The sequence below is a fragment of the Neophocaena asiaeorientalis genome, unplaced genomic scaffold (assembly GCF_003031525.2).
Source record: "Neophocaena asiaeorientalis asiaeorientalis breed wild unplaced genomic scaffold, Neophocaena_asiaeorientalis_V1.1 scaffold79, whole genome shotgun sequence".
In the NCBI taxonomy this organism is placed as follows: Eukaryota; Metazoa; Chordata; class Mammalia; order Artiodactyla; family Phocoenidae; genus Neophocaena; species Neophocaena asiaeorientalis.
This window is the reverse complement of record NW_020175402.1, coordinates 2,092,614-2,109,608: the sequence shown is the minus strand read 5'-3', so window position 1 is coordinate 2,109,608 and position 16,995 is coordinate 2,092,614. Positions and strand designations below refer to the sequence as shown.

The following is a 16,995-nucleotide window of genomic DNA, read 5'->3' as shown; positions in this document are numbered from 1 at the left end:
TCATTTAGGACACACTCTGTGCTCAGCACCAAACTAAACCCTTTATGTGAATCATCTCATACATACAGTCCTCATAATAACCCTGAGAGGTAGGCATTATTTCCCTCATTTTACAGATAGCTAATCAGGGAGCTCAGAAAGAATAGGCAACTTGCCCAAAGTCACACAGCATCTGGGCAATGGAACTGGGCTTCAGAACCAGACCCCTCTCCCTCCAGAGGCTTCCCGTGTGCCCAGGGCGTCTGAAGACACTCTGCATCGCCTCCAGGGACTGCCCTGTGCTTGTCCTCCTGGGAGTTTGGTTTAGAATCTTTGCAGATACCATTCCAAATGTTTGCTAACTCTTGCCACATTGAAGTAACTCTTTGGCGATCAAACTTTGATCCCATTATCGTCACTGGACAAAATAGGGGGGGCTGGGGTCAGGGTGCAGCCATCGTGTGTGGATGGAGCGCTGTACTAGGGCACCCCCTGGAAGCCCAGCTCTGCTGCTTCCCCACTATTTGACTCTAGGCAAGACCCACCCCTCTCTTGGCCTCAGTTTCCTCATCTGTGGCTCTGTGGGCCCTTTGCAACCCTAATTCTATAATTTCCCACTTAACTATGCATTTCATGAGGTTGGCAGCTTCTGTACCCCACTGAGAGAGGGGTGTGTCTGGGAGGTTTCCATCCGGGCTGAGCCGCCCGGGGCACGTGTCTCCTGCACGTGATGCTGTCACATCTTCTGGCTTCCCCACAGTCTGCTGTTTGTTCTGCAACCCCTGGAATTTGGGGTTGCCTGACGTCCCAGCAGTTCTCTCCAGGGGGGGCTGAGTGTCCACCTCTACTCTCCTCATCTCACTTCCCACCGATGGTGTCCCAGCCTCTTCCTCCTTATCCTCACGTGGCTGCTTACTGAGCCTGGGGTTTGGGGAACAAGTCTTTCCCCATCTGAGTCTTTCGAGATTATAGAGATGTCCATGTTTTCCTCTAGTATTTTGCTAAGCGTCATGTATGTGTTCGTCAAATCACTCTCTCAGCAACTCTGTAGTGTCATCCTCATTTTGCAGAAGAGGCACCCTAGGCTCAGAGAGGCGAACAGATTTATCTAGGTTGACACACTAGTTAGTGCCAGAGCCGAGATTCAGACCCTGGCCTGGTATACCCCACTATGCCACGTGCCTTGGAATTGCTGTTTACTTGTCCCGCATGAGGAGGAAAGCCTGGCGTTCCTGGTGTGGTATGACTGGTCTGTGGCTTCCCATGTGGTCTGGGTGGGGGAGGGTGGCCTGTTTTATGTTTCGTCGGGGTGCAGGGGGACCCTAGGAAGGGAACTATGTGTGTGTTTGGAGGGTGGGATCACAGAGTCAGGCACCCCTCCTGGCTGAGCATCCCTGAACCTCTGTCCACATTTGTTTCCAGATGCTGGAAGGAGACCAGGCCATCCTACAGAGAATAAAGAAGGCTGTGCGGGCGATCCATAGCTCCGGCCTCGGTGAGTGAGCCTGCTTGGTGCCAGCCTGGCGAGGCAGCCCTTTCCCCAGCTCCAGCCTGGAACTAACTCTGCGCCTCCCTGCTCCACAGGGCACGTGGAGAACGAGGAGCAGTACCGAGAGGCCGTGGAGTCCTTGGGCAACAGCCACCTGTCTCAAAACAGTCACGAGCTGTCCACTGGCTTCCTGAACTTGGCCGTGTTCACCCGTGAGGTGGCCGCCCTCTTCAAGAACCTGGTGAGGCCCTGCTCCTCTTTCACTCAGCCTCAGCCCAGGCTCAGGCAAATCTAATCAGTGACTTAAAAAGCCGACTGAGAGGGCTTCCTTGGTGGTGCAGTGGTTGAGAGTCCGCCTGCCGATGCAGGGGACACAGGTTCGTGCCCCGGTTCCGGAAGATCCCATATGCCGCGGAGCGGCTGGGCCCGTGAGCCATGGCCGCTGAGCCTGTGCGTCCGGAGCCTGTGCTCCATAATCGGAGAGGCCACAACAGTGAGAGGCCCGCGTACGGGGGGGAAAAAAAAAACCCGACTGGGAAAGGGTTGGTTTCCACCCTTCTTTCAGGTTTCCCATGACCTCTAGTCTCCCTTGACCTCTGACCCATGACCTGAGGTTCCTTTCCAGTTCTTTTATTTTTTTTTAAATATTTATTTATTTATTTATTTTGGCTGCGCCGGGTCTTAGTTGCAGCACGCAGGATCTTTAGTTGCGGCATGCGGACTTCTTAGTTGCAGCGTGCGTGTGGGATCTAGTTCCCTGACCAGGGACGGAACCCGGGCCCCCTGCATTGGGAGCGCAGAGTCTTACTCACTGGACCACCAGGGAGGTCCCCCTTCCCAGTTCTGACCTCCTATTTGCATTCTTCTTCCTCTCTGACTTCTTTCCTGGCGGCGTCTCCTCTCCCCTCTCTCCCTCCCTCCCTGCCCTCCTCCTTCTCCTCTGTGGTGAGCACCCAGGAGCAGAGGGGGTCTCACAGTGGGGAGGAGCCCCACTCAAGGGAGGGCAGGCTCGGGTTCCTGTCTTTGCACCACTGCCTCTCCTTCACCCTCTTTGTCCTCTGCTTTCCCAGCCATACCTGCTTTGTCCTCAAAGGCAAGAACGTGCCTTGCCTCAGCAAGCCTCTCAGCTCCTGCACGTGGCCCAGTGGCCTCAGGTTCCTTCCTGAGATGGCCTCCTCCCTGTCCGCCAAGTCCCCGCCTCAAGGCTACCCCAAGACATGAGCTCTTTCCTGGTGCAGGCATGTTCTCAGTACTTCACATGTGTTAACATTTCATCCTGGAGCACAGCTCTGTGGGGTTGTTTTTACTATTGTCCACCCCTGTACAGGCTAGGAAACTAAGACACGAGGTTAAGCACCTTGTCCGAGGTCACACAGCTGATTTGAACCCAGCATCCGAGCACAAGCCTGGCTGTACCACCTCCCAGGAAAGCCTGTCTCCCTCTAGGCTTCATAGCTTTTGGCCCAGCTTTCGTGGCTCAAGTTCCACCCAGGGCCCTTCCTGGCTGGCGGGGACCACATCATCTCTACGAGGCAGTTTGCTTAGTGATCAAGCACCCACACCTCAGGCTTAGACTCAGGCCTTGAATCCCTGCTTTGCTGCTCACTAGGTGTATGACCCTGGGCAAGTGCCTCAGTCTGCCCAAGCCTCATCTGTAAAATGGGGATAACAGTGGTCCCCACCTCACAGAGTGGTGATGAGGATTTCGCAAGTTAAGTGCCTGTTCCAGGGTAGCGCTCAGTTAACATTAGCTAATATTGCCATCTGTCATCATTTTGTCTTTTTGCGTAGCACTGCCTCGCGCCCTGTCCTGCACGTAGAGGCCTTTAACAGTGTTTGGGTTCAACTGAATCAGTGACATCTTTTGTCTTTACCTCTCCTCCCCTTGTTTCAGTCAAACTAGTGTTTGCTGAGCGTCTCCTCAGTGGTGGGTGGTGTACCAGGGGCTGGTGACACGGGGAAGAGTCAGACTGCCTTGGAGAGCCACAGCCTAGTCGAGGAACTGAGATGTGAAATGACACCAAGCAAGACCAGCAGTGTGGCACAAACTCAAGGACCCAGTGGCTTGGGTCAGAAGCCTAGGGCTGCCATGGCTCAGAAAAGGGGAGGTCAGGATAGGCCACAGGAGAAAATAGTCAGAAAGGCTTCCTGGAGGAGGGGAGGCCCGAGCTGTACCTTGAAAGGTGGGCTGAAATATTAGATAGGCTGTTTTGAGTTGCCAAATAACAGAAATTCAACTCAAACTAGGTTAATTTTTTTCTTTTTATATGTCTTTTTCTCTCTTTCAATCTTTTTTTTTTTTTTGGCCACGCCACATAACTTGTGGGATCTTAGTTCCCTGACTAGGGATTGAACCTGGGCCCACCCAGCCCTGGCAGTGAAAGCGCTGAGTCCTAACCATTGGACCACCAGGGAATTCCCTAGGTTAATTTTTAAAAAGAGAATTCACTGGCCCCTGTAATGGGAAGTCCAGGTATGCAGCTGGTCTTAGGCTCCTTTTCTTTCTCTTAAAGAGTTTCTCTCTGTCTCTGCTCAGTGGGCAGGCCCAGATTCACACCTTACAGAAGAAAGACAATCTTTCTCCCATGACTTTGGCAGAGAAGTCCCAGGAGGTATCCTGATTGGCTGGCTTGGGTCATGTGCCTGTTTCTGATCCAATCACAGTAGCCGGAGGGTGGGGCACTCTGGTCAGCTCTGACTCCTGTGTTCACCCCATGTGACCATAGGGAATGGGTTCCCCACATTATAAGAGGAGTCGAGGAACTAGCCAGACAGAAACAACAGATGGCGCTACAGGTGGACCTCAGAGGGTCAGAGAGGAGAGGTGAGGGTGTCCCTCTGGCAAAGGGACAAAGACAGGCTGACCATGGATGCCATGGATTGAGCAGTGAGGTGATAAGGCGGATTAGTCAGGGGAGGGGAAGAGCGTCCACAGGAGGCCGACCCCGCCACCCCTTGTACTCCTTCACCTTCTCGTCTTTCTCTCCCCTGCCTCCTTTACCCCAGTGCCGTCCTTGGCCTTGTGCTGCTTCACCGTACCCTGAGCCCCTTGGGGCTGGATGGACAGTCACCCAAGGTGGGGTATGGGGGTCTCTGCTTTTTCCAGGTTCAGAACCTGAACAACATTGTCTCTTTCCCCCTGGACAGTCTGTTGAAGGGGCAGCTGAGGGACGGGCGACAGGTGAGTTTCCACATGGGCAGCAGGGGGAGTGCAGAGGTGGTGGGATGGAGCAAGACAGGGGTGGGCAGGAGACGACAGGGGAGGCAAGGCTGGGCTGAGGACGGAAGCCAAGCGAGGCTGTCACAGTGGGTGTGCTGACCCCACATTACTGACCCTCAGGGTGACAGGAGGACCTGGCCCTGGGGTGAGCCTAGGATGGCTGACTTACTGTCTGCCAGGGCCCTTTACAACAACCCAATGAGGCGGGGGTCCTGTAGGTGCTGTTATCCCCATTTTGCAGTTGAGGAAACTGAGGCTCAGGGAGTTTGGTACCTGCTTACAGTTTACACAGCTGGTCAGTGGAGGAGCCGGTGTGAGAGTCAGGCCTCCTGACTCCCATGCTTGGCTGCTCTCTCTGCAGCAGGCAGCTCCTGGCTAGAGGCAAAGTAGAACTCAAAGAGAGTAACAGAATAATCTCCCTGGGAAGTCTGCCCCAGAAGGCCCCTGAGAGGTTCTCCCCGCAGAGGCTTTCCTCCTCGCCCCGGAAACCACCCAAACCAGACCAGCAGCTTTTTCGCCTGGTAGACTGGGGCACCTTGGAAGTTTAGGGGTGGGGGCAGGGGGGCTGTTCTGAAGGGTGTGAGTAGCCTGCTGGATGAGGCCCAGGCAAACTAGGCCAGGGATAAGCCAGGTCTCTCCGGCTTGCTGTGTGGCCTCAGGTAGACTTCTTAGCCTCTCTGTGCATATGTCCCTCCACCTGTACCTTCCTGTTGAAAGGGTGAGCAAGTACCAGGCAGGAGAAAACAGTGGGGCAAAGTTAGGGGAGGATTCTGATCTTTATCCTCCATCCTTTTCCTCATGGTGATCTCCATCTTCTAAGGGAGGGGACTCAGGGCAGACCCCCCAAAATCTCCCCAATACCCTAGGCCTGAGCCTACCAATTCAGATGGATTACTGGCAACTGCGGGAAGAGGTCAGTTGGAAGAAGGGGCTCAGCTCTGAGAAATGGGGTTGGTTGGGTCTATTTTGGGGGGGTCAGGTTTGCAGTCAGGGCTATGTGGGCAGCGGGGGGTTGGATTGTGGCTCTGAGCAGCACAGGGGAGCATGCAAGTGCAGGGTCCCCCTAATGGTAGCAAAGTGTACCGTAGATTCCAGACCCCAAGAGCCCCTTTGGGCAAATTGTTCTTTCTGAAATACAGGATTCTAAAAAGCAACTGGAGAAGGCATGGAAGGACTACGAAGCCAAAATGTAAGTGGCTGCAGCCAGGATGGTTTGTCCAGGAGAGCAATGTTTCTGTTGCAGTGGGAGGCTGGATATGGGGAAGAACCTAAGTGCTGCCAGGCAGGGCACGTCACCCAGAAGCACATGGCACCTCGCTCTCTAGAAATGTTTATGGGGGCTGGTTTATGCCCAGGCCTGACGGGAGTCTGGGGGCTGGACCACGAGATGACTAAAGGGGAGCTATTGTGAAGGGACCCCAAGCTGCTGCTCTCAGAGACTCATCTGCTCAGTGGTGCCAGACATGGGCAGAGAGATGGAAAGGAGCATCCATTTACTCAACACCTCCATGTGCCAGACATCCATCCTCACACTCACCCAGCCCTGTGAGGGAGATATGAGTATCCCAATTATCAGAGGAGGAATTAGAGGTTCAGAGCGGTTAAGTTACTTGCCCGAGGCCACACAGCTAGGCAGAGGCAGAGCTGGGATTCACGTTCGTTGATCCTATTTCTGCAGCACCAGGCAGTATCTATAAACATTTAGCTGGACACAGAGGATGAAAGGCCATACCCGGGCCTCTTGTGTGCAACACAGAATACTCCAGATTTCTCTCTCTAGCTACTGGGACATTAGGGAGACAGAGGGAGTCCCAGGTACCCAGTAACCAACTGCCCCTGAGCTGGGACCCCTCGGGCTCTGCCTGCCAAACTCTGTCCAGGTCCTGGCCCCAGCCCTCTGCCAGGACCCAGCTGGGCCCCCTGTACCTCAGGGCACCGTTTGCTCTTCTTTGTAAAATTTTGGCTTCTCTTGCATTTTGCAAAAGCAATATGTGTTCATTATGAAAAACTTAGAAAATATGGAGAAGTAGAAGAGGAAACATTTTTAATTCTCTCTAGAAGAGGAGGGTCATGTGGGGGAATATCTAGTGCTTCTCTATTGTTAGAGTTTTTTTACATAGTGTGTGTAACACTGTAACTTCATCATTTTAAAAAGTGGAGGGTGGGGGGGGTTCCCTGGCGGTCCAGTGGTTAGGACTCGGTGCTTTCCCTGCCGGGGCCCAGGTTCAATCCCCGATCCGAGAACTAAGATCCCACAAGTGGCCTGTTGAGGCCGGGGGTTGGGAGGGGGAAGCGGGGGGAGGGGAAACTACCAAAAACCAGGAAGAAGATCCTTCATTTCCAAGCCTAAAGTATTAACATCTTTCTAGTCATTTTTCTATATATAAAGAAATGTTTTTACAAAACCGAGATCATAATAATCATACTGGGGGTTTTTTGCTTAAAAATACATTGTGACCATCTTTCTACATCATTACATATTTTTATACAACGTCACTTAAACGGGTGCGCTGTGTGTCAACGTATGCATAATCCACAATGTATTTAATCTGCCCCTGTTGTTGGGGAAGCATCCTTGGAACTAAATCGTTGCTCCCACCCATAATTATTGCTGTAAAATCCTTCCAAGAAGTAGATCCTGGAGCTTTATTGTTCCTCAAGCTCCCAGCACCATGGGGAACTCCCTGAGTCTGAAGGAGGCCGAAACTCCTCCCCACCAACGAGGATCTCCATCTACACTCCCGCTGTGGGTGTAGATCTTGTGGTGAAGGGTGTGGGAGCTGTGATGAGCGTGGCCATCTGTTCTCATCAGAGGCCTAGGGAGGGGTGTGGACAGGCAGGCAGGTGATCTTTCTCTTTATGATTTGATGTGTGATCACATGGTCTTCATCTTCCTGAGTGACCTTGACTAAGCCCTTAGCCTTTTAGCCTTTCAGGGCATCATCTACTAAATAGAAAGAATAAGCCCTACCTTGCTGACCTTCCCCAAGTAGCTCTGCTTTTACCAGATTGATATATTGATCTTGCCTGTAAGGTTTCGTTTAAAGAAAAGACTGTGTGTAATAATGGGGAAAGGGGCTTGTCTGAGGTTACGCAGTGAGTGATCGATAGGACCTGGGCTAGAACCCAGGACTTCTGAGTCTGGCCTTCTTCTTCCAGTGGTCTCCTGGCTCCTGCTTCTATAACATAGATCGAGCTACATGTCCTGGCACAGGTGTCTGTGTACATTCATTTTATGAGGGCTCCAGGTATAGCTAGATATTAGCGAGCCATGCGTTGCTGTGTAATTCCAAACTCATTCTTAACCAAACCAGTCTGGGCAGCAACTGCAAGGGCCCAGGGGCCCTGATAGTATCTGTTGAATACCACCGGGATTCTCACCCCCTGGTTGTTCATATAGGGGGTCTCCCTCTCCACCTGGGGCTGCTAAGGAAGGCATCCCAGGCCCTGTGCAGGGGACACAGTTATCTAGGCTGTTCCATTTTCAGGGCTGTTTCCTCACCTGAAAAATGGGGCCAACGATACCTTGCAGGGTTGATGTGGAGATGAAATAAGTGCAGTGCATATAAGCACCTGGCACTGCAGTTCAACACGTACTTATTGGCCATCTTTCTGAGCCAGAACTGGGGCCAGAATAACACAGCAAGGGGTTCAGAGGCAAAAGCCCAGACCTCTGCTCCTAGCATTTCCCCGACCAGCCTGGGATCTTGGGCAATTACCTCCCTTCTCTGGATCTCAGCTTCATCTTTTGGAAAATAGTCCCTGACCGTGATCTATCAGAAAAGACACTGTGACTGTCACCAGCTGGGGGAACCAGGCAGGGAAGGAGGGATGGAACAAATCTGAGCCACAGTGTTTGTTACCACTGCTGTCCCTGAGGCTCTAGCATCAGGCTGACTTGGGTTCAGATCCTCTAGTACTTAGCAGCTGTGTGCCTTGGACAAGTGACTTATCTGTAAAATGGAGTAATGATTCCTGCGTCATGAGATAATTGCTTTAGTGTGTGAAGGGCCTAGCAGAGCACTCAGCACAAAATTAGCACTTAAAAATAATTATTAATAATAGCAGCTAATACTTATACTTACTTAAGAGCTTCCTTTGTGCCAACTGCTGTGATAAGCTCTTTACGTCTGTCATCAGTTATTCATCTTGGAAGGGAAAGGTGCTATTATCCCCAATTTATAAGTAAGTCGTGAGGGAAAAAATATCACCACAATCCCTGCCTTAGTGGATCCCACTGGTTTGTAAGCAAGAAGGGAGGTGGGTCCCAAAATAATGAAAATAGAAAGTGACAGTGCTATGATGAAGGCATCAGCACAGAGGTGGCAGAACAGGCAGGCAGTTTTGGGGTGGAGGGAAGGGTGGTTGGAAAAGGCATCACAGGAGAGGTGGTTCAAGGTGTCAGGTTGGCAGATGCATGATTCGTTTTGATTCCTTTCCTCTCCCGTCTCCCTCCCCCCTTACCTCCTCACTCCACTGGTACCTGTTCCTCATTCCCTGAACAGTGTTAGGCTGTGGCTGTGGTCCCCTCCTCCAGTTATCCCTATCTTCTTAGTAACTAGCCTTTCAGCACTTTTCATTCCTGCTGCAACTCCATTCAAAGAAAATAAAAATATTCCTAACATTTGAAATGTTTATGAAACATCGGTCATACTTTGAGGACAGGGAGGGAATGGGATTTGCCATTTTCTGTGTGGGGTTGTGTGCGGTGGAATGAAAGCACTCCCAGCTGTTAGTCTGAGGTGTATCAGGTCATTTCGTAGGGAAATCTTTGTAAATTACCATAGCTGAGGCTGAGGGACAGAGCTATGGTAATTCACAAGGCCATGTATCATACTTCACAGCTTATCTTCATCCTGAGCTAAGTAGCTTCTGTCCTTTAACCTCCACTAGACCTTGCATTAAAAAATGTTAAATAAATAAATAGGAAGTATGCTACACTAAAAAAATTATCTAGGGAATTCCCTGACAGTGCAGTGGTTAGGACTCAGCGCTTTCACTGCTGGGGGCCAGGTTCAATCCCTGGTCGGGGAACTAAGATCCCACAAGCCACATGGAGCAGCCATAGATAGATAGATAAATAAATAAAAATAAATGATCTAAGGGAATCATCAAGTTACATCAGTATCACTAGCACCATCATAACCCTGTCATTTATCGAGGGCTCACCGTACACCAGGGACTGCACTAAGTGTTTCCAGCGCACTAAATCATCTGAGAACTAGGCAGTATTAGCCTCATATTTGAAATGGGGAAACTGAAGCCCAGAAAGATTTATAAGATTAAGTAAGTGAGGGAGCTGCCATTCAAATCCAGAATCCACATTTCTAGCCACTGTACTATACTGCGGCTTCCTTTTTGTCCATATACTCTGGAGCAGACTTCTTTCCATGCCAGTATATATAGATTTCCCCCATCCTTTTTAACAGCTGCATAGTATTCCTATATGTGTACATAGCATCATTTATTTAACTACTTCCTGTTGATAAATATTTAGCTTATTTTTTCATTTCTCCCCATTTATTTACTTATTGGGGGGGTGCATGCCATGTATCATGCGGGATCTTAGTTCCCCCACCAGGGATCGAACCCATGCCCCCTGCAGTGGAAGCACAGAGTCTGTTAAATCTGGAGCACCAGGGAAGTCCCTCTCACTTTTTGCAGATAAGGTAACAATGTAGATGGGAGCTGCCCTTGCCCTCTCCCAGCTGCTCTGCCCCCTCAGTCTCCCCCTAGGTCTCCTTAGCAAGCTGCCAGGCTTATTGTTGCTCAGGCCTGGCCACCACTTCTCTCTCTGCTGCTCATCTTCAGGTCCCAAAAAAGCATCTGCCCTGACCCCCAGGCCCGTTCACAGGGTCAGTCCTCACCTAACTCCACGCCCCTGCCACAGATTCCCTCTTGAGGTATCACAAAGCTTTAGGGAAAACCTAAAGGAAAACCTAAACCATTAAAAACAAACAAAACCACACACACACACACACACACACACAAACCCTGCAGAACTCTGCTCTAGAGCAGTGGTTTTCACCCGGGGTGATTTTGCACCCCCAGGAGACATTTGTGGTTGTCACAACAGGGCAGATGCTACTGGCATCTAGTGGGCAGAGGCCAGGGATGCTGCTAAACATCTTACAATGCACAGGAGGACCCCCACAGCAAAGAATTATCTAGTCAAAATGTCTTTAGTTCCAAGGTTGAGAAACTGCCCTCTGGGTCTCAGGGACAGATTCTGCAAATAAACACCATTCCAGAGGTCTGACATCAGTAAGGTCTAGAACTTTAGAACCAGAAGGGGCCTGAGAACTCAGTCTGGGTCATTGCTTCCTCAGTTTACAGATGGGAAAACTGAAGCTTAAAGGGGCCTATAATATTATACTGTAGTGTCTTCTGTCTGCTAAGTCTTTTGCATACTCTATCTCATCTGGGTACAGATAGAGGTCCCCATTTTCCAGATGAGGAGACTGGGGCTTGGAGAGGGGAAGTAATGCAGATGTAAGGTTATCCCACATCTCTTTTCTTTGTTCAGGGCTGGCACCCACTGGGAGCAAAACTATACACAAGCTGTCTCCTTTACACGGGATTCACGGTCTCATGCGTCCAGCCCCAGATTTGGAAATACTCTCCTGGCTGGAAGTGGGTGGTCTGATGGGTGTGGGATTTCCAGGAAACCATTTATACACAGTTCCACCCATCCACAAACAGGAGAAACCACCAACTCTGAGATCCTTAGGGGAGAAAGCCCAGGTTACTCTTAGCTACAGGATGGGAAGCGCTTTCTGTCTTCACCTACAAAGAAAAGAATCAAGGTTTTTTAAGCTTTAAATGGGAAGCTCCATGGCTCAGAAGAATGAAGGCACCTTGTGGTCTTTTAACCCACATGGTCCTAAATCCCTTCCAGAAAAATCAGAACTGGTTACCCCCAATCCCATCTGGCCCTATCTGAGCCCATCCCCTCCCTGCCTAGAAACCATCAACTCCTTCCCATTGCTCTTGGGATAAAGACCAAGAACGTCAACACGGTCTGACTCAGGCCCTGCGTGGTCTGGCCTCTCTTTACCTCACGTGGAACCACCTCCCTCTCTGTCTCCGCTGTGAGCCCTGATCTCTCCTGCCTCTGGGCTGTCCCGTGGTCTGATCCTCCCACCCAGCCCTAGCTTCCTCTGACTTCAGATCCCAGCTCCAGCATTACTTCCTGAGTAGCTGGATGAGGTCGGATCCCCCATTTTACTCTCCCATTGCTCTCTTCAAGGCTGTGATTTGATTCACGGGGCTGACTCCCCCCCTCACCAGCCTGTACATTCCCTGAATCCACACTGTTGACCGTTGTACCCCAGCCCCACCACACAGCTGCACAGAGGAGGGTCCCCTCACTCTCGTGTGCCCGTACAGACAGGAGCATGTAGGGATGGTGGGCCATGCGAGGGGATAGTGAGAGTTGTTCAGGCCTCTCTTTCCCGGGGGCCTAGGGCCAGGCTGGAGAAGGAGAGGGACCGGGCCAGGGTGACAGGAGGGAGTGCCGGGGAGGTGGCGCAGGACACCCAGAGAGAGCGACGCGTCTTCCAGCTGCACATGTGTGAGGTAAGGGGTGCCCCAGGCCGAGGGAGGGGTGGGATGTGTCTTCCTGTCTGTATCCCTGAACGTCCCCGGGGTCCCAGTCACAGTCTCAGCCCAGGTCCTTGCCAGATGGCCCTTGAGGGGTCACCAAGGTCCAGTCATGGCCAAAAGGATTAGCCTGGGATGGGGACGGCAGCCCCTTGTGCCCAGGATTCAGCTTTGCTCACATCACACACCTTTCCCTGCCCTCTCCCCAGTATCTGCTGAAAGCCGGGGAGAGCCAGATGAAGCAAGGTCCTGATTTCCTGCAGAGCCTCATCAAGTTCTTCCACGCCCAGCACAAGTAGGTTTCTCCCCGTGTGCCACCCCCATCCCCACGGTCGCTTGCCCCTTGACCCTTCAGGCAACCGAGAACAAGGCCATCCCCAGGCTCTGGCAGACCCTTGAGGCTTCCGTGTGTGTCTGTACCTCATTGGTAATGCTTTTTACGGCTGCTCTTTATTGAATGCTCACCACGTATCAAGCACTACGTACCCTACACACACCCCTGTGAGCAGCTACTGCTAGTATCCCCATTTTATAGATGAGAAAATTTAGGCTCAGATTTACTAAGGTCACACAGCTAGGAAGTGGGATCTGGACCCAGACACTCTGACTCCGGGGTGCCTGCTCGTGGCCGTCACACTATATTGCCCCCAGATGCCCTGTGATCTCTAGAGCACCTTCTCCCACACTTCCCCTCTCATTTTCATCTCTCTCTCTGGTCCCTTGTTTGGCCTCACACCCTTAGCTTTTTCCAAGATGGCTGGAAGGCTGCTCAGAGCCTGTCCCCCTTCATTGAGAAGCTGGCAGCCTCAGTACACGCAGTAAGTTGGGCCTCACCCTCGAGCTTGTGGTCAAGTCCCCTGTCCTTCCGGGAGAATCTGTGGCTGTGGAATTGCTGACTTCTGTCCAGAGAGCAAGGCGGCTACTGCCCTGCTGCTCTGGGTCTGGGCTCTGTACCTGGCACATCTGCTGGCTGATGATGGGGTCCTGCCCTTTGTCCCATAGCTGCATCAAGCCCAGGAGGAGGAGCTACAGAAGCTGACCCAGCTCCGGGACTCCCTCCGAGGGACGCTGCAGCTTGAGAGCAGAGAAGTCAGCCCCTGAATCATACCCAACCAAGTGCCCACTCCCAAGGCCCACCCTGGAGGGAGGGAGAGAAGGAAGACCCCATAGCGTCCCCTTGAGAAGTCTCCCTGAGTGAGACCCCTGCAGATTGGGGCTCTTCCCACCCACATGCCCTGAGGTCTCCTTTGCATGTCCGAGGAACAGGAGACTCTGAGCCGGAAGAACTCAGGAGGTGGCTACAGCATCCACCAGCACCAAGGCAACAAGCAGTTTGGGACAGAGAAGGTGGGCTTTCTGTACAAGAAAAGTGATGGGTAAGTGACTCAGAGAGCTCAAGTAACTTGCCCAAAGCCACCCAGCCAGTAAATGATAGGGTTGGGTGAGCTGCCTGAAGGGACTGTTCCTATCATCTGTGTAGACCCTGAGGGTTCCAGGACCCTCCACTCTGGCAGTGCAAAATCATCAGAATCCTGGGCTCGTGAATTTCTGCTAAAGTTGGTGGTTGTTCTTAACGTAAAGAAGAAGAGCAGCAGCGAACAATTTCTGAGCACTTATTATGCACTAGACAGTCTCCATGGCCTCACCCGTAATCTCTATAATATATTGACTGCCTGGAAATGAAACTGTTGACTGTGCCCTGCTCCCTGGTGTAAAAAAAAATCAGTCTGTGAAATGCAAAGGGCTTTATGGGAATCCGTTAATTTTTTTACTTACTAATCGGTTTTTATCAGAGAAGAATACCTTTGTTAAACCGATTAATATTTACCTCTTACAGGAAAAGTGCCAAGTAGCTTTGATCATGGATTTGCTAATTTTATTTTTGAGGGCTCGATATTTATCTTGCTTTGTCTTTAACCATAATTCATCTGTTGTGGTCAAGAACCTGTTCCTCCTCTCAGACTAGGAGGTCCCTAAGGTTGGGAACTGTCTCGTCCATCAGACTGGAAGGTCTCAGAGGGCCAAGGTCACATGCCCCTTTAGAATAAAGATTCCTAGAGAGTGGGGCTGTCTGACTGGGAGCTTCCTAATGGCAGGGCTGTGTCCCCTCCAGCAGAAGGGAGCCCAGGGAGTGAGGGGCATAGGGGTCACGGGACAGAAGAGGTGAAGAAGTGAGTCCTGGTCCAGGACTCTGTTCACTGATACAGGGGAATTAGGTGTGAGCCTTGATGACTGTCTTTCTATCCCTCTGGGCCCTAGAATTCGAAGAGTCTGGCAAAAAAGGAAGTGTGGGGTCAAGTATGGCTGCCTGACCATCTCGCACAGCACGGTGAGGCCTGGGGGGCTGGGGGGTCTCAGGACATGATAGGTCCTCTCCTCCTGGTGTTCAGAGCAGACAGATGTCAAACCCTCCCTCTAAGACTGGCTGCAAACCTGGATCCAGGGAACTGGAGACTCCCTGTGGGAGGGAGGAAGGGATCCAAAGCCTCACACTCCACATCCTTGAGGTGCTAGGAGAGGGGAGACATACACTGGAACACGATTATTATGCCCATTTAACAGATTGGGAAACAAGCCTAAGAGTTTGGGAGGCCCAGAGGGTAACATGTACATCCTCCATCCCCAACTTCGCACAGATAAACCGGCCACCAGTGAAGCTGACCTTGCTGACGTGCCAAGTGAGGCCAAACCCCGAGGAGAAAAAGTGCTTTGACCTGGTGACCCGTGAGTAGTCCCTGCCCCCTACCCAGCAACTGCCCAGGGCTTCTCTGAGAGACCTGTCAGCTCCTGGGAGGCTCCAATTAGGGGCCTGTGTACAATTCCACATGTGTTTATAAAATAGTTGCTATGGCAGGCATAAGACTCCTTAAGCTCTGGACACTTTTCAGAGGCTTCACCCCATGTCACATTAAACATTAAAATGCACCTACACCCCACATTAAATATGATTATTTCTGTAAAGCATATTTAAATGGATTTGGGTAATTTGGCTTTCAAAATTATTACTTTAAAATGTTCAGTTTTCATCTTTTGGGGTCTTGGTGACAGGCTTTTCATGAGCGCCAGCGCAGGCTGAGAAGGACCTAGATCTGGTCTTCAGGGAGCTCTGTCTGGCAGGGTTGTGAGGTGGGGACCTGGAACTGCAAGGTGATGGGGAATGTCCAGAAGAGAAGTGCAGATATAGCACCATCAGAGATTAGAGTGAGCGGGGAATTCCCTGTCAGGTCCAGTGTTTAGGACTCAGCGCTCTCACTGCCGAGGGCCTGGGTTCAATCCCTGGTCAGGGAACTAAGATCCCGCAAGCCATGCGGCGTGGCCATAAATAAATAAATAAATAAATAAAATTTAAAAGATATATTAGAGTGAGGGAAGGCCTGCCCTGCTGTGAGGAATCAGGAAAGCCTTCTCGGAGTTTAGCCTTGAAGGACACAGAACATAGAGTCTGGGGGAGGATGTTTCAGGAGATGAAAGGCATGGAACCAGGAGAGTGGGTCCTCCAGTTTAGACAGGGTGCAGGGTTCCCATAGCAGTAGTGGGAGATGAAGCCTGGGACCGCCTCTTAAAGGTTTGGACCTTATTTCCTGGCAGGAGGGAGCCATGGGAGGCCTTGGAGCAGGGAAGTGGCGTGATTTGAGTGGAACCTTTGGCCCAGCAATCTGGCAGCTGGTGCGGGCTGGGGGACGAGGGGGAGAGGTGGGGAGCAGGAAGACCCGAAGGGAGGCTGTGGGGCTGGGAGGGGAGGGGGCCGTAGGTTCAGAGGCTCCTTTTCCCCGTGAGCTGAGGGGGGCCCTGTGCCCTGGGAAACCTCGCCTGACCCTGGAAGCTGGGCTTCACACAGAGGGCCTTCTTGGGGTCCTACTCAGGAGGTTTCTTCTGAGAAACTGCCCCCTCTGCTGGCCACTGTCATTACCCGCCCACTGTAGCTTAGCAGAGCCTGGCTCCAAGGAACAAAACCTCCGTCTGGAGCCGGCGGTGGGGGTGAGGGCGTCCCAGGCCCAGGGCAGCAAGGACAGCAGGATTTCTGTGAGCCAGACAACGCCCCTCTCCCCACAGACAACAGGACATACCACTTCCAGGCGGAGGACGAACATGAGTGTGAGGCGTGAGTGTCCCCCACGGCTAGCCTGGGGGTGGGGGCAGGGGAGCAGCCTCCGGCCCGATACAGGACCGCACCACCGCGGGCGTCATGCCCACGCCACGCCGCACTCTCCGCAGGTGGGTGTCAGTGCTGCAGAACAGCAAGGACGAAGCCTTGAGTAGTGCCTTTCTGGGGGAGCCCAGCGGCGGCCCGGGGCCCTGGGGGGGCGCCGGGCTGGACGGGGAGCCCCAGGACCTCACCAAGCTGCTCATCGCCGAGGTCAAGAGCAGACCCGGGAATGGCCAGTGCTGCGACTGCGGGGCTGCAGGTGGGGCCGGACGAGGAGGGAGGTGGAAACGGAGGGGCGGGGCCCGCGTCTCCAGGCACGAGCTGCGCTACTTTGCAGACCCCACTTGGCTCAGCACCAACCTGGGCGTGCTCACCTGCATCCAGTGCTCCGGCGTCCACCGCGAGCTGGGCGTGCGCTTCTCACGCATGCAGTCCCTCACCTTGGACCTGCTGGGCCCCTCCGAGCTGTTGGTGAGGGCGGGTCGGGGCCGGAGGGCGATCAGGGGCGTGGTCTGATGAGGGGGCGGGGCTTGGGCCCGAAGGACTCAGCTGGAGCCT

At 52.4% G+C, this 16,995-nt stretch overlaps 1 protein-coding gene across 3 annotated transcripts in view; it reads left to right on the top strand.

Annotated features, from left to right (window-relative positions):
- The window catches only part of ASAP3 (ArfGAP with SH3 domain, ankyrin repeat and PH domain 3), a 46,915-nt gene that overhangs the window by 22,957 nt on the left and 6,963 nt on the right, over positions 1-16,995 (top strand). For all 3 annotated transcript variants that reach the window (XM_024766937.1, XM_024766936.1, XM_024766935.1), the window contains exons 2-15: positions 1,402-1,474; positions 1,564-1,709; positions 4,575-4,649; positions 5,828-5,877; positions 12,155-12,266; positions 12,500-12,585; positions 13,033-13,108; positions 13,293-13,379; positions 13,557-13,666; positions 14,550-14,619; positions 14,927-15,014; positions 16,344-16,392; positions 16,506-16,696; positions 16,775-16,908. In XM_024766937.1, coding sequence (XP_024622705.1) covers positions 1,402-1,474; positions 1,564-1,709; positions 4,575-4,649; positions 5,828-5,877; positions 12,155-12,266; positions 12,500-12,585; positions 13,033-13,108; positions 13,293-13,379; positions 13,557-13,666; positions 14,550-14,619; positions 14,927-15,014; positions 16,344-16,392; positions 16,506-16,696; positions 16,775-16,908 — 1,347 coding nt within the window. The remainder of the gene's footprint in view (positions 1-1,401; positions 1,475-1,563; positions 1,710-4,574; positions 4,650-5,827; positions 5,878-12,154; positions 12,267-12,499; positions 12,586-13,032; positions 13,109-13,292; positions 13,380-13,556; positions 13,667-14,549; positions 14,620-14,926; positions 15,015-16,343; positions 16,393-16,505; positions 16,697-16,774; positions 16,909-16,995) is intronic.